The sequence below is a fragment of the Diceros bicornis genome, chromosome 19 (genome assembly GCF_020826845.1).
Source record: "Diceros bicornis minor isolate mBicDic1 chromosome 19, mDicBic1.mat.cur, whole genome shotgun sequence".
NCBI lineage: Eukaryota > Metazoa > Chordata > Mammalia > Perissodactyla > Rhinocerotidae > Diceros > Diceros bicornis.
Window position 1 is genome coordinate 28,599,140 of NC_080758.1, and position 23,436 is coordinate 28,622,575.

At 53.6% G+C, this 23,436-nt stretch overlaps 1 protein-coding gene across 3 annotated transcripts; it reads left to right on the forward strand.

Moving 5' to 3' along the window:
* The first annotated feature begins 1,137 nt into the window (after positions 1-1,137).
* On the forward strand, positions 1,138-19,746 carry RBCK1 (RANBP2-type and C3HC4-type zinc finger containing 1). 3 transcript variants are annotated; one of them, XM_058563009.1, is made up of 13 exons: positions 1,138-1,156; positions 1,704-1,792; positions 2,767-2,911; positions 9,007-9,100; positions 9,205-9,403; positions 10,581-10,702; positions 10,790-10,963; positions 12,008-12,168; positions 13,208-13,319; positions 15,909-16,088; positions 16,866-16,964; positions 17,346-17,489; positions 18,494-19,746. In XM_058563009.1, the coding sequence occupies exons 2-13, from the start codon at positions 1,771-1,773 to the stop codon at positions 18,572-18,574; spliced, it is 1,533 nt and encodes a 510-aa protein (XP_058418992.1). In that variant the 5' UTR covers positions 1,138-1,156; positions 1,704-1,770; the 3' UTR covers positions 18,575-19,746. The 3 variants fall into 3 exon arrangements, with proteins under 3 accessions (XP_058418992.1, XP_058418993.1, XP_058418994.1); XM_058563010.1 differs by lacking the exons at positions 1,138-1,156; positions 1,704-1,792 and adding an exon at positions 7,018-7,137 and having other exon boundaries at positions 2,892-2,911; XM_058563011.1 differs by lacking the exons at positions 1,138-1,156; positions 1,704-1,792; positions 2,767-2,911; positions 9,007-9,100; positions 12,008-12,168 and having other exon boundaries at positions 9,211-9,403.
* The last annotated feature ends 3,690 nt before the right edge of the window (positions 19,747-23,436 follow it).

The window sequence follows — 23,436 nt, forward strand, 5'->3', positions numbered from 1 at the left end:
AGATATTTGGGTTACAAGTGCAAAGGTCCTGAGGCGGGAGTGTTTTCGCCTTATTCCAGGACCCAGGAGACGGGTGGGGCTTGAGTGGAGTGAGCCAAGGGGAGAGTACTCAGAGACGGGATGGGGGGAGCAGTTTGTAGGCCTTGGGGAGGACCTCGGCTTTGACTTTGAGTGAGATGGGAGCTATTGGGGGTGTTTTGAATGGGGGAGTGACATTGTTTGATTTACATTCTTTTTTGTGTGTGTGAGGAAGATCAGCCTTGAGCTAACATCTATTGCCAATCCTCCTCCTTTTTTTTCCCCCCTTTTCTCCCCAAAGCCCCAGTAGATAGTTGTATGTCGTCGTAGTTGCACGTCCCTCTAGCTGCTGTATGTGCGACGCGGCCTCAGCATGGCCCGACAAGCGGTGCGTTGGTGCACGACCGCGGTGCGTTGGTGCACGACCGGGATCCGAACCCGGGCCGCCAGCAGCGGAGCGCGCGCACTTAACCGATAGTCACCGGGCCGGCCCCTTATGTAACAGGACCCTCCGGCAGCTGCGTGGAAAATGGACTCTAGGGGCCAAGAGGAGAAGCAAAGAGCCCAATGAGGAGGCTGGTGCAGAACACCAGAGCAGAACCGATAGAAGTGGAGAGCGATGGGGCGTGGAGGAGGTGAGAGGTGACAGATTCTGGATCTATTCTGCAAGGGGACCTACAGGATCTGCTGATCTAGGGGATTGAGGGGCGGGAGAAAAATGAAGGGAGGGGGAGGCTGGAGGATGCGAAGAGCTTCCAGCCTGTGCCGGGGAACGCAAACTTCATTAGTGATTCAATAAAAAGGGGAGAGTGACCGCCGAGAGGCAGCATCGGCTGGCTAAGGGTGGGATCCTGAGCCCGCCAGGCCTGGATTCAAACACGGATTGCGCGGCCTCGAGCAGGACAGAAACAGACAGCCTGCCTTTCCTCTTCTGCAAACGGAGCTAAGAAGCGGACCTGCCCACTGGAGCGGCGGCGGCCCAGGCCCCGCCCGGCCGTCAAGGCCCCGCCCCGCCGACACGCCCGCCCCTCCCTTCTGGCCCCGCCCCGCCGACAGGCCCGCCCCTCCCTTCTGGCCCCGCCCCGCCCCCCGCCCAGGCCCCGCCCCCTCCGGCGGCGCAGCGGGCTCGGCCCGGCGGGTGAGTGGGGCCCGGAGTGGGGGTCAGGCCCGGGGGGCGGGGGGTGCCGCCTGGGACCGCCGGGCCTGGAGGCGGGGCGGGGATCGACAGGGACTGCCTGGCGTCTGCCGCCGCCGGGCGGGGGTCCGGATCCCGCGACAATCCTCCGCCCCACTTCCGGGGCCGCCACTTTCACTTTCTCTTCCGCCGGAGCTACTCTCCCCTGCCCCCCCGCCAGACTGCCGGCGGCCGCCGCGAGGGGACGGAGTCGGGCAGGAGTCCCGGGCGGCGGGGCGCCCCCAGCAGGGAGAAGTGGGGGCCCTCCCGGGATCTCGTCCCCGCCAGGCCTGTCCTGTTGCCTCTGTCGCGCGTTGCGGGCTTGCTCGGGACCCCCCGCCCTTGCACCTCCCACGCGGCGGCCCGGCCGGTTCCCTACCCCAGGCCCGGTCCCCGGGTGCTGTGATGCTACCCGACTGCCGCCGGGGACACCGAGGCACAAACAGGGCTCGGGCCACGCGGGAGGCCCCCGGCCGGGCTGACTTGCTCCTGGTCGCCCGCCCTCTCCCAGGTGACCGGCGGTAGCATTTCCCCGGAGCTGCAGCCCCCGCCTGGGGGGATGGGCGCAACCACGCCGGATGGACGAGAAGACCAAGAAAGGTGGGCGCAACCTGGAGGCGACTGGAAACTCCGGGTGGGAGGGGGCCCCGGGCAGGACCCGGCCTCCCCTGCCCAGAAGGGCCTGGGAGAGGGGCCTTTAATCTTGACCTCCCCGGCTGGTGGGGTGACAGACCTCAATTGACCTGAATACCAGGGGTCTTTGCCTCCCCTCTTGCCTCTGCTACTCAGCATAGCATTGTAGAACATAAGTCAGATCGTGTCCCCACCCTGCTCGGAAACCCTCCTGTGCTCCTGTGTTAGAACAGAGCCCAGAGCCCTTGGGTAGCCCACAGGCCCTGCGGGCTTCCAGGACCTCACAGTCTTCCCCCGTTAGCCCCCTTGCTCACTCTGCCAGAGCCGCACTGGCTTCTTTCTGTTCTAATCCAACAATTTTTTGCCCAAGGCCCTTGCCCTTACTCTGCTCTCCACCCAGAACATGCTTCCCCAACTAGGTCTTGATGTGTCCAGCGTCTCCTTCAGGTCTCAGCTTCAATGTTACCTCCTTACAGGCCTTCCCTGATCTCCTTACCCTGTTTATTTCCTTGCCAGCGTGGATCACTATCTGAATTTTTTTCTCTCTTGTTAGACTTAACTATCTGTCTCCTCACTGGGCTGGGAAGTCCATGAGGAAAGGAACTCTGTTTATCTTATTCACTGCTAAGTCCCAGTTTCTGGGACAGTGTCTGGCACACAGTAGGAGCTCAGTAAATGCTTGTGTAGATAAATGAATGGAAGTATGGGAGACCCTGGGAGTATGTGGGAAAAATGAGCCCCGGGGTGGGGGGGTGGGGGGGGGAATGTCAGAGTAGGCCTCCCAGAGAAAGGGACTGTTAAGCTGGGTGCTGAAGGATATGTAGGAGTTCACCAGGAAGACAGAGAGGAAGCAGCATGTACAAAGGATCACCTCCTCCCTCACCCCTAGCTCCTGAAAAATAAACCCTGTGCTAACCTGCTTCCACTGTGCTGGTTTTCAGCCGAGGAGATGGCCCTGAAACTCGCCCGAGCAGTGGCAGGCGGGGATGAACAGGTGGCTATGCAGTGTGCCACCTGGCTGGCAGAGCAACGAATGCCCCTGGTTGTGAAACTGAAGCCTGAGGTCTCCCCAACAAAGGACATCAGGTAAGGAGTGCATGGCTGGCCAGGGACTTAGGGCTTCCTGAACCCTGGTGGGCTGCATCATATTCTTGCCTATGGAACAGTTATTCTTAATGGCAGGTTCTGGTGTCAGGAGACTTAGCTTTAAACCCCAGTTCTGTCACTAATCAGCTGTGAGTTCAAGGGCAGGTCACTTCACCTCTCAAGAGTTTCAGTTTTTTTCATTTTAAAATTGGGGCAATAATAGTAGCTATCTTATAGAGTTGTTAGAAGGTATATTAGGATGTTAGGCCTCATACAGCAGAAAAAAATGTAACAGTGGTGTAAACAAGTTTGATGGCAGGCAGTCCAGATGTGGAGGCTCTGCTCCCTGTAGTCCTCAGAGACTCATGCTTCTTCTGTCTTGTTATTCTGCTATTCACGTCTTCCATTCTCAGGTTCACTGCATGGTCCAAAATGGCTGTTCCAGCTCCAGCCGTCACATCAGCGTTCTTGTCGCCAGGAAGGAGGAAGGGAAGAAGGGCACCCCCTCCCATACTCCTCTTTCAAGCACAGCTCAAAAAGTTGCACACACTTCTTCCACTTAATTCCTGTGGACCAGAACTTATTCTCACAGCCATACTCAGCCTGAAGGGAGGCTGTGAAATATAGCCAGGTATCCAAATAGAATTGAGGAGAATGGAGAGTGGATACTGTTAGTCTTTGCCCCAGGAGACTTAAACTTGATGCTGAAACACTTAGCACAGTGCCTGGCACATGTTAATCACTCAATAAACATGAGTATTTATCTTTTTTTTTTTTCCTGCTGCATAGTAAGACAATAGTCTTACTGCTTCTGATTTTCAGTCATCCTGGTGGACTGCATTTGATTTTTTTTTTGCTGAGGAAGATTAGCCCTGAGCTAACATCTGTGCCCATCTTCCTCTATTTTGTATCTGGGACACCGCCTCAGCATGGCTTGATGAGTGGTGCGTAGGTCCACACCTGGGATTCAGACCTGTGACCTCTGGGCCACCGAAGGGGAGTGTGTGAACTTAACCACTACGCAACCGGGCCAGTCTCCCCTATTTGATTTTTTAACAGCTTTATTGAGATATAATTGATATGCCATACAATTTAGCAATTTAAAGTGTGTAGTTCAAGGCTTTTAGTATATTCAGAGTTGTGCAACTGTCACAACAATCAGTTTTAGATCCTTTTCATCATTCTGTAAAGAAGCCCCCTACTCGTTAGCAGTCACGTCTCATTTCCCTACCTTTCGCCAACCCCCCAGCCTTAGGCTGCCACTAATTTACTTTCTATCTCTAGGCATTTGCGTAATATGGGAATTTCATATAAATGGAATCATACAATATGTGGCCTTTTGTGTCTGGCTTCTTCCACTGAGCATCATGTTTTCTAGGTTCATCCATGTTGCAGCATGTATCAGAACTTCATTCCTTTTTATTGCCAAATAATCCGTTGTACGGATATACACATTTTCTTTATCTGTTAATCAGCTGATGGACATTTGGGTTGTTTCTACTTTTTGGCTAATAGGAATAATGCTGCAATGAACGTTTGTGTCCAAGTTTTTATGTGGACGTATCTTTTTTTCCAGCTTTATTGAGATATAATTGACATATAACATTGTGTTAGTTTAAGGTATACAACATAATGATTTGATATATGTATATGTTTTGAAATAAGTTTAGTTAACATCTGTTGCCTCACATAGTTACAAATTGTTTTTTCTTATGATAAGAACTTTTAAGATCTACTCTTTCAGCAACTTTTGAATATACAGTGCAGCATTGTTAACTACAGTCCCCATGCTGTACATTACATCCCCAGAACTTACTTATCTTATAACTGAAAGTTTATACGTTTTGACCACCTTCACGCATTTCCCTCTCTCCCCCACCCCCCACCTCTGGCAACCACTAATCTGTTTTGTTTCTCTGAATTTGCTTTTTTAGATTCCACATATAAGTGAGATCAGATGGTATTTGTTTCTCTGTCTGACTTATTTCACTTAGCATAACACCCTCAAGTTCCATCCATGTTGTTGCAAATGGCAGGATTTCCTTCTTTTTTATGGTCGAATAATATTGCATTATATATTTCATTTCTCATTCTGTGGGTTGTCTTTTCATTTTATTGATGGTGTCCTTTGAAGCACAAAAGTTTTTAATTTTGATAAATTCCAGGTTATCTATGTTTTCTTTTGTTGCTTGTGCTGTTGGTGTCATATCTAAGAAACCACTGCCTCATCCAAGGTCATGAAGGTTTATCCTTATGTTTTCTTCTTTTTTTTTTTTTTTTTAATTTTATTTATTTATTTTTTTTCCCCCAAAGCCCCAGTAGATAGTTGTATGTCATAGCTGCACATCCTTCTAGTTGCTGTATGTGGGATGCGGCCTCAGCATGGCCGGAGAAGCGGTGCGTCGGCGCACGCCCGGGATCTGAACCCGGGCTGCCAGCAGCGGAGCGCGCACGCTTAACTGCTAAGCCACGGGGCCGACCCCTTATGTTTTCTTCTAAGAGTTCTGTAGTTTTAGCTCTTATATTTGGGTGTTTGGTCTATTTTGAGTTATTTTTTGGATATGGTGTGAGGTAGGGGTCTAGCTTAATTCTGTTGCATGTCAATATCTAGTTATCATAGCACCATTTGTTATAAAGACTATTCTTTCCTCGTTTAATCATCTTGGAACCTTTGTTGAAAATTAATTGACCATAAATATGAAGTTTATTTCCAGACTTTAATTTCTATTCCATTTTTCTATATGTCTGTCCTTATGCCAGTACCACACAGTTTTGAGTGATGTAGCTTTGTAGTAAGTTTTGAAATCAGGAAATGTGAGTCCTCCAACTTTCTTTTTTTAAGATTGTTTTGGCTATTCTGGGTCCCTTGAGCTCTATATGAATTTTAGTATCAGCTCGTCAATTTCTGCAAAAAAAGTCAGCAGGGATTTTGATAGAGATTGTGTTGAATCTGTAGATCAATTGGCCATTTGATTTTAAATAAAATACTTACATATCCACTTCTTGATATATTGACTTGAGACAGTTCCTGTGCTGTTTCTTTGTTATGAAAAATGAGGACTTTATCATATTCATCTCTCACCTCACCTTTTCCTGACTTCCTGGTTTTTGTGAAGGTGTTCTAGGAGAAGCTCTCCAGGTTGACCTCCACTTGATCCCCCAAATTAAATGGCACTGTGGTTTCTGCTGTAAAACATACTGCTAAACCCAGCTTGTTTATATCAGTTGTGTTTGTTATTGTAATAACATAATTTAATTAGCTGTTACATCAATCAGTGAAACATGAGTGCTAAAAGAGAATGTTTCTATGAAAACTAAGTTGATTGCTTTAGAAAGACAAATACAAACGAGTCACCAAAGAAAAATTATCACTTTGGGGGGACATAGTTGTAAAAATACGGTAAAAATCCAGAAGCGTTCTGTACCCAGGTGATTCGAGAGTGTCTCAGTCCTTGCCACTTTAAAGAAGATGATTCTGGAAATCATAGACCATGTATTATGGATACAGTTCATACAACAAGAATATGGAAACTCTGGTGGCAGATTCACACTCAAAGAAAAGCCAGTGGCCCTTCACCTAGCGATGGGCCAGTGAATGTGCATTTCTGACTTGTCAGTTAAAATTAAGTGTTTAAGGTTTGTCTGCAGCTGTTTGTGCGCTTCTCTGCTTTCACGAGTTTTCTGATTAACTGAACACTACTGATCTTGATGACAGTGGGTGTGAGGGCTCTAGCTGTATTTTTGTGGTGGTTGTTAGTGTTAAGGTTAGAGCTTTTAGATTTTGTTTTCTAACTATAATTAAGGCTTCTGTGCTTTGCCTCTAGGTTGATTCTAAAAACGTAAACCCACTAAAATAGCATGTATAGTATTTTGATTATGGAAATACCGTTCACCATAGAATAAGTAGTGCAGTTGAAACTGTATGCACTTTTATGTTTCATAACTCCTATTGCTGGAATGTTTTTTTTGTGTGTGTGTGTGCGTGTGAGGAAGATCAGCTCTGAGCTAACATCTGACGCCAGTCCTCCTCTTTTTGCTGAGGAAGATTGGCCCTGGGCTAACATCTGCACCCATCTTCCTCTACTTTATATGCGCTGCCGCCACAGCATGGCTTGACAAGCGGTGCATCGGCGTGCGCCCGGGATCCGAACCCAGGCCGCCAGCAGCAGAGCACGCACTTACCCGCTACGCCACGGGGCCGGCCCTGGAAGAAAAATGTTTTGAAGGTTAAGATCTAGTCCTTCGTTTAATTTCCTTTTGGTTTTCTTCCATTCTCCTGCGTCAGACTCAGCTATTCTTGTTTCTTGTATTTCAAAAATTTTTCCTATGGAAAAGTAGATGGTAAATTTTTATGAGAGTCTTTACATGTCTAAAAATTTCTATATTTTGCCCTCTCATTTCATTGATAGTTGGCTGGGTGTCGAAAATCATTGTTAGGAACTGTGAAGATGTTTTCTGGATTCTCTTAAAGCAAATCTCAGATATTATTTCATTCATAATTACTTTGATATGATCTTTAAAAAATAAGGACTTAAAAAAATAACCTCAATGACATTATCACACCTAAAACATTAACAATAATTCCTTAAAATCCCCTAATATTCTGTTTATATTCAGATTTCCCTGATTATCTCATTAATGCTCTTTATCGTTGGTTTGTTCTAATCAGGAGCCAAATGAGGTCAACACATAGTATTTCTTAATGTCTTCTAAGTCTCCTTTATTCTCCTTCTCTCTCTCTCTCTCTCTTTTTTTTTTTTTTTTGGTGAGGAAGATTGGCCCTGAGCTAACATCTGTGCCGGTCTTTCTCTATTTTGTATATGGAACACTGCCATAGCATGGCTTGAGCAGTGCATAGGTCCATGCCCGGGATCCCAACCCACGAGCCCCGGGCTGCTGAAGCAGAGCACATGAACTTAACCACTATGCCGCCGGGCCAGCCCCATCTCCTCTATTTTTTTTTTATATAATTTTATTTATGTATGTATTTATTCCCCCAATGCCCCAGTAGATAGTTGTATGTCATAGCTGCGCGTCCTTCTAGTTGCTGTATGTGGGAAGCGGCCTCAGCATGGCCGGAGAAGTGGTGCGTCGGTGCACGCCCGGGATCTGAACCTGGGCCGCCAGCAGCGGAGCGCGCGCACTTAACCGCTAAGCCATGGCCCCGGCCCCTCCTCTATTTTTATGCCCTTCATTTTTTTAAGAAACCTGGTCTTTCACCTCCAGAATTTTCCCACCTTCTGGATTTATTACTTGCCTCCTCATGGTGTCATTTCATATCTCTCATTTTCCTTGTGAACTAAAGGTTAGGTTAGTTGGGAGTGACTTTTCAATGTCCAGGAGCTGTTCCTTGTTTTCTGATTGCTTCTTGCCTAATGAATGCAGTGTTTTCCCAGATCTCTCTAGAAGGTGCTAAGTGGACTTTACTGTCATTGATCTGCACCCTAATTTATCTCTGTTTCCTTTGGGATCAGTTCTGTTTTTTCATCTTTGCCCTTCCTTTTCATTGTTTGGTCTTCCAAAAATGTTCGAGGATCCTTGAGAAGGATCAGCATTGGATCGAACTCCTGCCTCTAACAATTATTAGTCGCTTCCTCGGCAGCGTCACAGGACCTGTCTGTGCCTCGTGTTTTTATCTTTAAAATGGGGATAACAACGGTACCCACCTCATGGGTTTGTTGAGAGGATGGAATGAGTTAATACCGTTAGGTGCTTCAAAGGGTCCTGGCGTCGAGTAAATGATAACTGCTGGTGGTTTGGCTAAGGAGCAAGAGAGAGAAAGATAGAAGAGGCTGGAGCGAGGGAGGGCCAGACCCCGGAGGCCCTTCTGTGCCACAGTGAGTTTGGATTTTATTCTAAGCGCAGTGTGGAGCCATTGGGGGGCTGAAGCAGTGGGTTCTGATCAGGGAGGAAGCACAGGGGTGTGGGAATCCGGGAGAGGCCCCTAACCCAGTTAAGGGGTCGTGCGTGTGTGTGTGTGTGTGTACACACGTGCAGGTGCGTGCACAGGTGTGCCGACGTGTCCCTGCCTGTAGCTGGTGGCTGAGGTCGGACCTGCGGCCAGAGCCCTTGCCCCACCCCCACTCTTCTCGCAGGCTGTGGGTGAGCGTGGAGGATGCTCAGATGCACACCGTCACCATCTGGCTCACAGTGCGCCCTGACATGACGGTGGCGTCCCTTAAGGACATGGTGAGTGAGGAGGCTAAAGGGGACCTCAGGGCGGGGGCTTCCCATTTTGCTCCGCCTGTCCACTCTGGTGTCCCTTCCCACTCTCCTCTCCTGGTGACCCCCAGGTGTTCCTGGACTACGGCTTCCCGCCAAGCCTGCAGCAGTGGGTGATAGGGCAGCGGCTGGCCCGGGACCAGGAGACCCTGCACTCCCATGGGGTGCGGCGGCACGGCGACAGCGCCTACCTCTACCTGCTGTCGGCCTGCAACACCTCGCTCAACCCTCAGGAGCTGCAGCGTGAGCGGCAGCTGCGGATGCTGGAAGGTGAGCTCTGTTCCTGAGCTCACCTGAGGGCGGGGGGCGGAGGGAGCAGAGCCTGGGGCCTTTGGGTCAGGGGCTTGCCGGGAGGACCCCATCCCTAGTGAGGAAGAGAGGACAAAGGACACCCCAGGAGGGAGCCATTGCAGGCAACTGTTTGAGACCGGCCAGCCTGGGGGAGAGGGGCTGAGGCCTGTCACAGCTCTGGCATCTATCAGCTGTGTAACCTCGCGACAGTCCCTCCCTGTCTCTGCTCCTTAGTGTTCTAAATCTGTAAATTGGATGTGATGATAATAATAGCTAGCCTTTAGTCTACATTTTTTACTTCTTATTTTGAAATATTTCAGACCTACAGAAAAGTTGCAAAATTATACAAAGAATTGTATAACAAATTCCCATGTACCTTTCATGTGGATTCCCCCCAAATATTAACATTTTATCACATTTGCTTTGCTATAGCATTCTCTCGCTCTATAAAATTATTTAGAAAAATTATTTGTATATGCATAAATACTTTTTTTCTGAGCTGTTTTGAGAGTAAGTTGCAGACATAGTGTCCCTTTCTCCTAGACACTTCAGTGTGTATTTCCTTAAAAAAGAAAAAAGGGCATTTTTGTACATTACCACATACAACTATCAAATTTAGGAAATTAACACTGATACAGTACCATCTAATTTATAGGTCTTACTTAAATTGTACCAGTTGCCTCACTATCATCCTTTATAGTGAAAATCGTGGCCGTCTGCCAGCCTGCCTCCAGACTGAGGACTGAGCCTCTCTCAGTCCTGGGTCCCCATCTTCCCTGGACTCTGCTGATAGTGACGTTTGAAGAGCCCAGGCCAGCTTGGTCTTTTGTCCACGTGTCCTCATGAGTGGATTCAGATTCAGTATTTTGGCAAAACCGCTTCAGAAGTGTTGTCTGTCCCTGCAGGGCATCACTTCAGGAGCACGGGTGTCGGTTTGAGGCAGGATTCTTAAGCCGGGAGGGCACAGGAGCATTCGTGGGTGGAGGAGGGACTCCGACCCTGTGGGAGCCAGACATAGCCAGGTCTGGGCCCAGCTAGCGGACCGAGTGGAGACTCCTCCAGGGAGGAGGGAGAGGATAGGAGGAGGATTAGCTGGCTCAGGGTGTGGACGAAATGGGCTGCGTGGATCCGCCACCCCTTTAACCCTCCTCCCCAGATCTGGGCTTCAAGGACCTCACGCTGCAGCCACGGGGACCCCTGGAGCCGGCCCCCCCGAAGCCTGGGGCCCCCCAGGAGCCGAGGCCGGGACAGCCCGCCGCCGCGCCGGAGCCCCCGCCGGTAAGCCGCACCTGTGCGCGCCCCCTTCTCCATGCGCGCCCCCCGCGCCTGGCGCCCTGCGCTCGCTCACCACCGCTCCGCCCGCAGGTGGGCTGGCAGTGCCCCGGCTGCACCTTCATCAACAAGCCCACGCGGCCCGGCTGCGAGATGTGCTGCCGCGCCCGGCCCGAGGCCTACCAGGTCCCCGCCTCGTACCAGCCCGATGAGGAGGAGCGAGCTCGCTTGGCCGGCGAGGAGGAGGCGCTGCGCCAGTACCAGCAGGTGGGCGCGGAAGTCCCTGGACAGACACCTGCAGCCCGGCCGGGGGAGGCGTAGGCCGGGCAGGGAGGCACCTCCGCACCGCCGCTCCTCTCCCGTTGCTGCCTTCCCCTCATGACCACACCGCTGGCGGTGACCTTGCACTTGACTGTGACCCGCTCTCCTGGAGGTCATCCTGTCGCTGAGACCCTGCTCCCTGGCTGTGACCACACGCCCTGCCCCTACGTGGGCTATGGCTCCGCCCCTACCTTTGACACACACACCCACTGTGCACACAGTGTCCTGGTTGTGACCCCGACACCCAAGTGGTGACCCTGACTATGCCCCCATCCGCCCCCCCTCTTCCGCCTGTGACCTAGTTCCTGCTGCACTCAGCCATGACCTCACCCTGGACCCTGCTACTCCTGAGCCCCCTCCCTCTCTAGCTGTGGCCCTCTCTGACTTCCTGTGACCCTGGACTTGCCCCTCACGGCTCCCTAGGAGGTCACCCTGCCCTCTGTCCTGCTCTCCCATAGTCCCACCCCCTCTCCGTGACACACGCACTGATCACTCACATACCTGACCCAGAGTGTTCCCCCATTCTGATCGGACGTCCTTCATCCCACACCTGCATTCCGCCGGGACCCAGTGCTGTCCTGGCCCCACCCCCACCGTGACCTCACTCCTGGTCCCATCTACAACCTTGGCCCGGCCCGGCCCCGTCCTGTCCTCTCTCCTGCCTGGCTGTTCTCTGGCTTTATCACCGCCTGCCCCATACCCCTGACCTAGTCTGTGACCTTGACCCGGCTCCGCCGCCGCCTCCTGGCCCCAGTCCTGCCCTGGTACCCCAAACTCGCTGCTCAGGCCCTGGCCCTCTAACTTCCCCTACCGCCATCGCTCTCTCGCCTGGCCTGGCTGGACCCCCGTGGCAGGCCCTGCCTGGCCCGCCCCCTGCCCCAGCTTCCCCGCCTGGCTGCCGGCCCCCCACCCCCACCCCCGGATCCTGACTCCCCGGCCCCGCCCCCTTTCTGGTCTGACCCGCCCCGCGGCCCCGCCCCGTGTGCCCAGCGGAAGCAGCAGCAGCAGGAGGGGAACTACCTGCAGCACGTCCAGCTGGACCAGAGGAGCCTGGTGCTGAACACCGAGCCCACCGAGTGCCCCGTGTGCTACTCGGTGCTGGGGCCCGGCGAGGCCGTGGTGCTGCGGGAGTGTCTGCACACCTTCTGCAGGTGCGGCCCCCACCCCGCCCCAGCACCCAGCGTTTGTCCGGCCGCCAGTTACGGAGGGCTGGTAGGGGTGGGCCCTGTGCTCTTACGTCATTGGACACCCACGAAATCTGCGAGGTAGGCCCTCTGGCCGCATCCTGCGGAGGAGGATATGAGGGAAAGAGAGGCCAGCGGCTTGCTCAGGGCCGCACAGCTCGGGCGTTCTGGCTGTAGAGCCTGTGTGCCCTTCACCGCGACCGGCCCAGGCCCACGCGAGGGCACGAGGTCCTGGCGCTGGCAGCCTGGCCGGTGGGCAGTCTCTCCTCTCTGAGGCTCCTCTCCTGGCCCGTCGGTCCTTGGGCTGTGGAGAACGTGGCCGCCGCCTCAGCGGGAGCAGTGGGCGCCGGGGCTGTGCTGGGCCTGGGCATCCAGGAGTGGACCAAAGAGCTCAGGTCCCGCCTCCTGGAGCTTCCATTCCAGTGGGGAGGGGGAGGGTAGTGAATAATCACTGATACAATTGTAAACTGTGTCAAATGCTAATGCCAGTGGATTAAAGCAACTGGGGCCCAGCTCCTGGAGGGGTCAGGGAAGCCTGTAGGGAGGTGACAGTTGAGCGGAGACCAGAGGGTCTGGCGTGGGTGTGTGCCTGGCCTGTTTGTGGCAGCAAGGGGTCAGTGCGGCTGGAGCAGAGGTGTTAGGGAGGGCGGGTCACCGGGCTTTTGTGAGCCGCAGTGAGGGCTTCAGAATTTGTTTTGCGTGGGACAGGATGGGAGGCTGCCCGTGAGGATGCGGCCGCAGCGTTGAGGATGTAGTCTAGGGGCGAGGAGTGAGGAAGCTCCTACAGTCCTCCAGGCGAGGGCTGATGTGGACCTGGGCCGGAGCAGTGGCGGTGGCGGTGGGGTGGGCAGAAGTGGAGGCCATGATGATGGGTTGGTGGGAGGCACAGGAAGGAAGGGAGGTACTGAGGAGAGCCCCGCCTGGGGCCAGGCCTCAAGGTGGGAGGGGTGGAGTCCTGGGGCATGGGGTTCAGATGACCCTAACTTCCACCCATCCCCTCCCCCAGGGAGTGTCTGCAGGGCACCATCCTCAACAGCCAGGAGGCCGAGGTCGCCTGCCCCTTCATTGACAACACCTACTCGTGCTCGGGCAAGCTGCTGGAGAGGGAGATCCGGGCGGTAAGGCCTGAGGGGCGTTAGGACACAGGCTGCTGGAGAGGGGGATGGGGGCATACCCTGAGTTGGCAGGTGGGAACTGGCTTGGAGCGCCAGGCTCAGACAGCAGACATTTATCGAGAGCTTTCCCTGTGTGGGATGCTCGGGGCCCAAGCAGTGAGCAGGACAGGAACTGAGGGAAGTAGCTGGTAAAGAAACCATCCTTATGAAGGAAAGACAGCAGAGAGGTTAAGAGTGGGGCAACTCTGCGGCCAGATGGCATGGGTGACCTCAAGCCAGATACTCAGGCTCTGTGTGCTTCGGTTTCTCATCTTGGTTAGTTAGGATCAAAGTTAGTTTCTGTTTCACGTGTTGTGAAGATTATAGTGGAGAATATGTGTAAAGAATTTAGAGTAGAGCTTGACACGTGGTAAGCCCTTGTGTCAGTTAGCTTTTGCGGTGTGACAAATCACTCCCGACTTAGTGGCGTAAAGCAACCACCATTTATTTAGCTCATGAATCTGCAACTTAGTAATTTGAGTTGAGTTTAGCTGGATAATTCTTCTGGTCCAGACTGGGCCTGGCTGACTTCCTGTGGGCTTAGCTGGTGGGTCAGCTGTCATGGACTGGTTTATGACGGTCTGGTCTGCGATGGCTGGGATGTCTGGGCCTCTTTCCACTCTGCTCTCTTGTCCCCCAGCAGGCTGGCCAGGGCCTGCACACGTGATGTTGGGGCCCCCGTGTAGGAGTGCTTTCCTGGTCTCTGCTCGTTTCTCACTGGCTGCCGTCCCCTTGGCCAGAGCAGGTCGCACGCTCAAGCCCAGAGCCCATGTGGGAGGGACCACCCAAGGGTGTGGCATCAGGGAGACACGAATAAATCGGGGCCGGGCATTACTCCAGCCATCCGTCACGGTGCTGTGATGTATACACGTGCGTGCGTGCGTGCTGTTGTTACTATTGTTAACGTTGTTCTTATCCAGTCCCTCCCTGACCGCTGCTGATCTTGAGCGGGTCCTCTCCCTTCTCTGGGCCTCCATTTCCCCATCTGTAAAGTAGGCTGTTGGGCTTGACTCATGGTTTTTAAGCTGCTGGGGAATGGCCTTCTGGAACTGGGCATCTGGGATTCCCAGGAGCAGGGCCCAAGGTGGCTGAGGTCCAAATGGGAGACCCCTCAGGCACATACACAAGAGCCCCGGTTCTCCCCTCCTTCCTGCCTCTCCCTATGACCTGCTTCTCCTGAGAACCCCCTGACTTCACCAGGTGTTTCCTGGAGCTCAAGGGCTTCTGCCTCAGGCGAAAGAGGGGCAGAAGGGGGAACTTTGGTCACTCTCAGCCCTGCACTAGGGGCAGCCCCATTTTTCCCTGTCGTCTGGGGGGCGTCTTAGAAGGGCAGCTCCAGGTGCTTGCTGAGGACCCCTCACTCAGGCCTGGAGAGGCCCTAAGACAGAGATCATCCCATATGGCCCGGCACCCACAGTCGTTGCCCAGAAGTTTTCCCTCCGTGGTCCACCCCTGCTAAGGGGCATTGTGATGGGGCCAGAGTTCATGCCCAGGGGCTGCAGGCCCCATGCTTCCCCGGAGCCCCGGGGAGTTGACCAGAGCCTCAGAGTGACCTCAGAATGGTCAAGTGTGGCAGGGAGAGAAAGGGGCAGGGATCAGCAGAGTAATGCACCAGAGGTGGTTTTTACCAAAAACATGCCTAAACCACACAGAACCAGAGCAGAAATCAAAGAGAAAAGTCACCCACAACCCCGCCATCCCAGGAAATCCCCAACTGCATGTTCTGTTTCCTTTGGTGTCTTTGGGCAGACATGATTTTTTTTCCTTTTTAAATCAACCCTACTAAGGTATACTTTGCACACAGTACAATGCACCTGTTGTAAGCGAGCAGTTGGGTGAGTTTGGACGAATGTAACTCATGTGACCACCACCCAGTTCAGATACAGAACACAGGCATGATTTTTACCTTATTGTAACCAGCATAGATGTAATAATAGCTTTTGCTATTTTGCTACAAAATCTCTCTAAAGATTATTATAAATCTCTATGGTGTATCTCCATGGCATATCTCCTGTTTATACCTCTTCTTTTAATAATTCACTTTCTCAGTTTGCAAGGAATGCTTCAAGGAACATCTCTTCCATCCTACGTATTATTTTCTTAGGATAAACTTGTAGAAGTGGAGTGAGTCCCAAAGGGTCAGAAAAGTTTGGGATGGTTGAAACATTATCGCCACATTACTTCCTCAGAGTGCATTGTACCAGGATACTAGTTTAACCACACTTTCCTCAGCATTGCGTGTTATTACTTTTGTCCATTTTTCCTTTTTTTATTATTGTGGTAAGATATACATAACAATTGACCATTTTTAAGTGTACAGCTCTGTGGCATTAAGTACATTCACATTGTTGTGCAACCATCGCCACCATCCATCTCCAGAACTTTTATCTACTTTTGAATGAAGTTTTTAATCATTGAGGGAGATGTGAAGAAAGGAGCATAGGGCTGGATTGGACCTTATGGGTTGGGACTTCCTGGAGGATATTTGGTGGCAGTGAGGCCACATATCCGGTGTTCTGAGCCCCGAGCAACCAAGTTGTGGTCTCTTGGCAGCTGCTGACCCCAGAGGATTACCAGCGATTTCTGGACCTGGGCGTCTCCATCGCTGAAAACCGCAGTGCCTTCAGCTACCACTGCAAGACCCCCGACTGCAAGGGATGGTGCTTCTTTGAGGACGACGTCAACGAGTTCACCTGCCCCGTGTGTTCCCACGTCAACTGCCTGCTCTGCAAGGTGGGGAGTGGTCCCACACTGCCTCGTCACCCTAGTCCTGCCAGGAGCTCACTGCAGTTCAGAGCTCGTTGTCCTGGGAAGGGACCTGGGATACTGGCCTGGTCGGCATGACTTAGAGCTGCTTGTCAGTGACGGAGCCTGGCCTGGGCCCTGAACTGAGCCTCAGCCTGGGACCAAGCCTGGAGCAAGCCCTGACCCTGAGTCCCAGACCTGGCCTCCGATGGAGCCTCAGCCGAGACTGAGCCCTGGCCTAGTACTGAGCACTAGCCCTGGCCTCTGACCAAGCCCTGACCCTGGCATCCGACTGAACCCTGATCCCAGTCCCAGACCAAGCCCAGCCCTGGCCCCAGACTGAGTCTCAACCCTTGTCCTGAACTGAGCCCTGCCCCCATCACCTCAGTAGTTGACCACTAAAGAGACTGGTCTCGAGCGAGTGGCTAGGTCTGAGCCTGGGCACAGCCTAAGCGAGCTCAGTCTAGAGTGTCGGGCCCACAACCTGTCTAGGGACAAGGGGCTGCAGGCTGGGGAGAGATAGGGTAGGGGTTTCTGTGCCCATCAGGACTTAAAATGAATAGGTGTATATTATTATCATCACATGCGACGACCCTGGCATCACCCCCCGGTCTCAGTGTCCTCTTCTGTAGGATGGGTGTATGGTTGACGAAGCAAGGCCCTGGCAGTAAGTGCCTGTGTGGATGCCTGCTCTGCCCCCCACCTCTCGTGGCTTTTTAACCCCCTGGGGGGCCTTCTCACCTCGAGCCCCTCGCCCTGAGGCAGGCCATCCACGAGCAGATGAACTGCAAGGAGTACCAGGATGACCTGGCGCTGCGGGCTCACAACGATGTAGCCGCCCGGCAGACGACGGAGATGCTACAGGTGAGGCTGGGGCAGGGCTGAGGGCCTGGGGAGTTGAGTTCTGGGCACTCTCGGGGGGTGGGAGCTTCTTGGACAGGATTGTGGTTCAGCCAGGCCTGGAGGCTCTGACCTCCTCCTGGCTGTCACCCCCATCCAGAGATGGGCCTTAGGACGAGTGGTCCCATGGCGGGCCACAGGAGGAGAGTCTGGGTGGAGGGAGGAAGCCGCGGAAACACAGGAGAGGAGGCCGGACGCAGTCAGGCCTGGGTGGGGCAGCGTAGGAGAGTGATGGCACAGCTCCGGGGGGGACAGTTTCCTTCGCAGTGGGGAAGGGCCCCGGGAGCGGGGCGGGCTGGGGAGCTGCCCCAGCCTGGCCCCAGGTCAGCACCTGCTCTGCCCCAGTCGATGCTGCAGCAGGGCGAGGCCATGCACTGCCCGCAGTGCCAGATCGTGGTGCAGAAGAAGGACGGCTGCGACTGGATCCGCTGCACCGTCTGCCACACCGAGATCTGCTGGGTCACCAAGGGCCCGCGCTGGGGCCCCCGGGTGAGTCCTCCGGGGGCAGAGGGCCGGTAGCGGTGGGGGGTGCCCTCGTGCGCCTTGCCCGAGAGTAGGGATTGGACAAGTGTAGCCCCCAGGCCAGATCCAACCCACTGCCCGTATCTGTACAGCTTGTGTGGTAAGAAGGGTTTTTACATTTTAGATGGTTGAGAAGGCTCAAAAGAATATTTCATGACATGTGAAAATGATATGGAATCCAAATTTCATTGGCCATAAGAAAAGTTTGATGGGAGCGCAGCCAAGCTCGCTCACCTACATACTGTCCGTGGCTGCTTTTGCGCTACAAGGGCAAGAGACCCTACGGCCCGCAGAGCCTAAAATGCCAGGCTCTTTACAGAAAAAGGTTGCAGCCCCTACCCTAGAGGACAGTGATTAAGGGGTCAGCTGGAGTCCAGTGGCGTGGGTCCCTGGCTCTGGCACACACACTGGCCGTGTGCTTAGGCTGTTATGCCCTTCTCTGAGCCTCAGTTTCTTCATCTGAAAGATGGAGATGATAGCAGGGTTTGCTGTCAGAATCAAATGAAAAAATACCACAGAAGTGCTTAGCCGGGTGCTTGTCACATGGTGAGGACTCCGCATCTGGGAGCTGTCATTATTAGGGGTGTGTTCCTGGCATTAGGGGCTCATTGTTATATACAGGCAGACATTAAGACAGATGGAGGCAGAGAAAGCTGCCTTTTTTTATGCTGCCAGCATGCTGCTGACCCACCCACGATATGCAAAGATCTCTCAGATCCTTTCCCTGCTCTGGGTCTAGGGGTGGGTAGACTGAGACCATGTAATTGGGGGCGCTGTGGAAGCCCAGAAAGGCCTTAATGGCTGCCTCCACCAGGTAGCTGAGGCTGGGAAGGCCATTCTTAGCTGGGGGACCTGCCCGAGCAAAGGCCTGCAGTGGCAGTGTGCACTGCTTTGGGGGTGCGATGGAATAGCACAGGGGGGCGTGCTGTCTTCACTGCCCTGACCTTCTCTTCTCTTCCCCCATCCTCTAGGGCCCAGGAGACACCAGTGGGGGCTGCCGCTGCCGGGTGAATGGGATTCCTTGCCATCCCAGCTGTCAGAACTGCCACTGAGCTGAGGATGGCCCGGTCCCCATGCTGACCCAGGCCCACATTTGCAAGCTGCTGTGGGACAGGGCAGGTGCTTTGGCTCTGATTTCTGGCCTGGGAGACGCCTTTGTGCTTGGCTGAGACAGGGGTCCTGCAGAGGCCAAGGCCCCTGAGCTGCGTGGACGGGTGTTTGCTGTGGGTGTGGCTGGGCCCCGCCCGAGCTGGCTGTTGTCCAGGGCTGCACCTGCCTCAGTGCATTTGCCCTTCCCCTGGGGCTTGCCCGCCAGACCTCGCATCTTTTCTCTTTGGCTCCCACCTCTGCCCGACCCAGCCTTAAACACAACCCTGGCCAGAGGCCTTCCTGAATGGAGTCTCAGAGAGCCCTGCCTGAGTCCACACTCCCCCATCCTCTGCCACCGTCTACTGGCCGCTGTGCTCACAGCCTACCACTTCGCCTGTCAGCTTTCTGGGGTGACTTTTCTCTGTCTTTGCTGTCGGAGGCCTGGGGTCTCTTAGAATTGCTGCTAATCCTGTTCAGAGCCAGGAGGGAGACCTGGCAGTTTCTAAAGCACAGCCCATGAGGTCCAGCTTTTGCATCTCCCTCTTTGCCGCCAGTGTAAGCTAATTAAAATGTTTTTGCAGGAAGGGGTGTGTGTGCTGTCCCTGAGGGGGAGTGAAAGGGTTATGGGCTGGGACTCGACACACAGGCGGGACCCCAAGCTCTCCGGGAATCACAGCAGGAAGTTGCTATATCGGCCACTGTCAGTGGTGGAACGAGGGTGGGACTGAGCACCAGGATCCTTGCCCCAGACTTGGCACCCCTGTGCCCAGTTTGAGGGGTGGGATGCTCTTGGGTTAACACTGACCTGGACCGGTGGAGTTTGCAGTGTGTCGAGGGTCCACAAAGCAGGGTCTGCAGATCAGTGTGGGCTTTTGGGGAGGGAGGGGCTGAGGCAGCAGCTACAGGCTGGCGGGAAAGGCTTGCTGCTCCCTTCTTGCTTCTCAGTGGGCATCCAGGGTGGGGGGACAGACCTTTCAGAACAGAAGCAGCAGCTGCAATTGAGGGGTGAGATTGTCCATCCTAATTTTAACATTTCAGGCAAGATGGGACAGTATTGGTCCAGCGATATTTATTAGTCCCGGCTCTGTGCTGGTCAGAGATGAATAAAACACGGTTCTGGGTGTCTGTTCTGTAAGTTTTCACTGCATTGTGTGATTCACCCCCTTCCCCTGCTGAGATCTGGTATTTGATGGCCCACACACTGTCTGAGCCCCGAGGTGGATCATCATTACAGCAGGTGGAGGAGGGTCCAAGGCCTGGGCTCCAGGCTCCAGAAGTGAGGCATGTGGTTTTGGCGGGGAGGACATGTTCTAGCCCCTGGAAAGGCATTGCCATCCTGTCCTTGGATGTCAAGGCTCAAAGAAGTTGAGCCCAGGCACTGGGAGCAGAGATATCAGAGAACATGAGTGCCTTCCTGCTCTGCCAGTGTTGGCTTATGGCAACTGTCACAGTTGATGAAGGACACGCTTGGGCAGCCTCCCCGGAAGGGCCGGGCAGAGCCACTGATTGATTGAGAAGAAACAGAGCAAGATGAGGAGAGCTGGGCTGCAGGAGAGGGAGATGGGGCCCAGATAGGGGTGGACGCGCTCTTAACAGCTCCTCCCTCCTCCCTCTCCTGCCATGGCCCATCTTGGCGTCCCTCAGGGGCCTGGGCACAAGAGGAAAGCAGAGATCATTGTCTTGGTGCAGAGGGTACAAACTGCTAAGCCCCAGGCTGTAACCAGTTCACCCAATATTGTTTTAGAAATTTGAATTGGTTGCCAGTATTTTAAAATGGAGAGATACTAGATTAAAATCTAGATGCCTAGCTTCTCTTGAAAAAGTTGAAGCTTGGTAATTGTGGGTCCTTGTTTTCACTTGGCAGGAACGATAGAGTCACGTGATGGTCGCTCTTCATGAGGGTTTACCCCCTCCAGTCACCACAGTCCTTGTCACCCCCAGTACCCACACCGAGGCCTTTCCAGCGCCGTTGCACCATTCTTTTCCCAATGAGTAGTAAGAGGTATTAATGAAGTATTTCTTTACCCATGGCCATATCACAAGTCAGGCCGAGGGGGCTGTGTTGGCTGCCATCTTTCACTCAGCCCGCTCATCTGTGCCAACCCAGGCAGTGTGTCTGAGTCTGCTGCAGCCAAGTGGAGAGTCAGGAGTGCAAATGGAGGGGTGGGGGCCGTTGAGGGGTTCCAGCCTCCAGCGCCATACTGAATGCACCAGCCAGCGTTTAAAGGATGTAAGATGGGCAGCCTCTCAAGTGCTCCCTATGGCAGAGTCAAGTGGAGGTGCCTCCCCCTCCCAAGGGGTCACCCCATGCCAGGCCCCAGACCTTGAGAGCCCAGCACCAACTCTTCAGGGCAGACTTGAAACCAAACCCCCATGGGCTTTGGACAAACCAGCTGCCTGAGGAAGCAGCAGGAAGTCCCAAATGACAGACTCTTGCTCTCCCGGAGCAGGGGAAGGCCAGTGGAAGCCCACTGCTCAGATGAAGAGCAGCTGTGGCTGCTGTGGGCAGCAAGTGGAGGACGGGCCCCACGGCCCGGGCCAGAGCTGACGCGCGTCTTCCTCTACTGTCGGGGCTGCCAGGAAAGCCACTCGCTGAAAGAGCAGGAGGCTGGAGGCAAGCCCACAGCCTTGTGGGCTCACAAAGGCTGCTGCGCAAGTTCCAACCATGCGTCAGCCTGGAGAGAAGATGCCCAGCAAGCAGAGGGCCTTTGTGAGGACAGGACAAGGCAGCAGAAAACACAGAGGGGCCGGCAGGGGAGAGAGAGAAAGCCAGGCTGAGCCTCAGGCCCCAGCATCTCTGGGATGGATTTGGCAGAAGCCTCTGGCCTATTCTTTCTCTCAGTCACCACGTAATCCCAGGATGAGCATGGGGGGCCCAAGTGCGGGGCTGGCTAAAGGCATTTATTGATCGATAAATGTCCCCTGAAATGGAATCAAAACACTTGCACCACCTCATAGTTTGTAAAGCATTTTCGCCAACATCACTTCATTAAACCATCCATGTGGGATGGGACTATCCTTGTTTTACTGATACTGACAGTGAGTCTCAGAGACGTTGTGACTTGCAGAGGCTCTCACAGCCAGGAAGTAACACATGTGCCATCATGCCACCAAAGAATACTCCCTCCAAACCCAGTCTTGGTCATGGTCCACCCTCTCCCGCAAATCGCCTGCAGCGAGTCCCCACTCCCTTCCACAGTGCTCAAAGTTGTCCCTGGCAGGAGCCCCCCGTGCCCTTCCACTGACCTCGGCCACTCCATCTCTCTACAAAACACATTCAGCAGTTATTTTGACACCATTTTCCCTCAGCCTTGCGTGTTGTGCGGCATTTTCTGACAGCACTTCAACACCGAGTGTCCAACCATTCAATTCAGTGCTGACACTCCCTGCCTGGAGCAAGCATGGGATCCACAAGTTAAAAGGCGCGGTGCCACCACACTGCCCACCGCAGATCCAGCTGCAACTGAGGGGCCCAGGTACCCACACTTCTGCCAGGCCAACTACAATTTCAGGGGTTTCTACAACCCCACTCAGGTTCAATAATTTGCTAGAAGGGCTCACAGAACCCAGGAAAACACTTTACTTAGATTTACTGATTTATTATAAAGCACGCAATGCAGGAACAGCCAAGTGGCAGAGATGAGTAGGGCAGGGTATGGGGGTGGGGAGACCTCCCAAACCTCTCTGGACGAGTCTCCCTCCCAGCACCTTCATCTGTTCCCCAACCCAGGAGCTCTTGATCCATCTCTGAATCAAGTTTCTGTAGAGCTCCAGCTCCAGCCTCCCCACCCTTCCCAGGTCAGTGGGTGGGGCTGAAAGTTCCCATGCTCCAATCACTTGGTCTTTCTGGTGACCAGTCCCAAACCCTGAGGCTATCTAGTTAGGATAAACTCAGGCGGGATCAAAAGGGATCATTATGAACAACAAAAGGTACTCCTATCACTCAGGAAATTCTAAGAGTTTTAGGAAAACTGGGGACAAAAAAAAAAATATTTCTTATTGTCCCACACAGGCCCTTCCTTCATTTTCCAGTGATCAAAATTCTACTCTTTATGTTCAACCATCAACTCCTAAGAAGCTGCCACTGAATCTGCCACTCAAAACAAATTACTCCTTTAATGCAGCTCTCTGGTGTGAGCTCCCAGAGGCAGGGCAGTGCCCTGGCCAGCCCTGTGTACTCCATGAGTCAGATCATAGGGCAGCACGGACAGCTGGCCTACATGTGGGATGGGGGCAAGCAGCCGAGCGATGCCAGCTCAGCCTTGGGCCCCCTGATATCTCCCCTCTGGGCCAGGGAAACAGGAATAAACATCCCAGACAACATGGATTCTTGCCTCCGCGACTGGCCCATCCTGAGGCTGGAGGCACTCATCACTGCTCTGGGCTCCCACGAGCCAACAGCTGGCGTGTTGAGACGATACTGGAAGAGCTAAGCAAGAACAGCTCTCAAGAGCTCCTTTGTGGATGGAAATTACATGTGGAGGCAAAGTTGCTTTCACATCAGGCTCTGGCTGGGTTCCAAATCCAAACGTCAGCCTTTAGAGCCAAAGGCACCCCCGGAACAGTGTGTGAAAATAGTCAAGACCACCCCAGACTAATGTTCCACACCACTCGCACTGCTTAACTGTGACCAGTGGCCCTGGGCAGCAGCGGGAGTGTGCACGTCATACTTGCAGATGAGACAGAAGCAGGGCTGCAGGTTATCGCCCAAGCTCTCCAGCAAGTCGAGGCCAACCAGGAGTCCACAGACCACAGCACAGTCCTGGGCCAGGGCTGGGAGGGCGGGAGCATTGAGGCCAGATGTCTAAAGCCAGAGCCCGCTCCC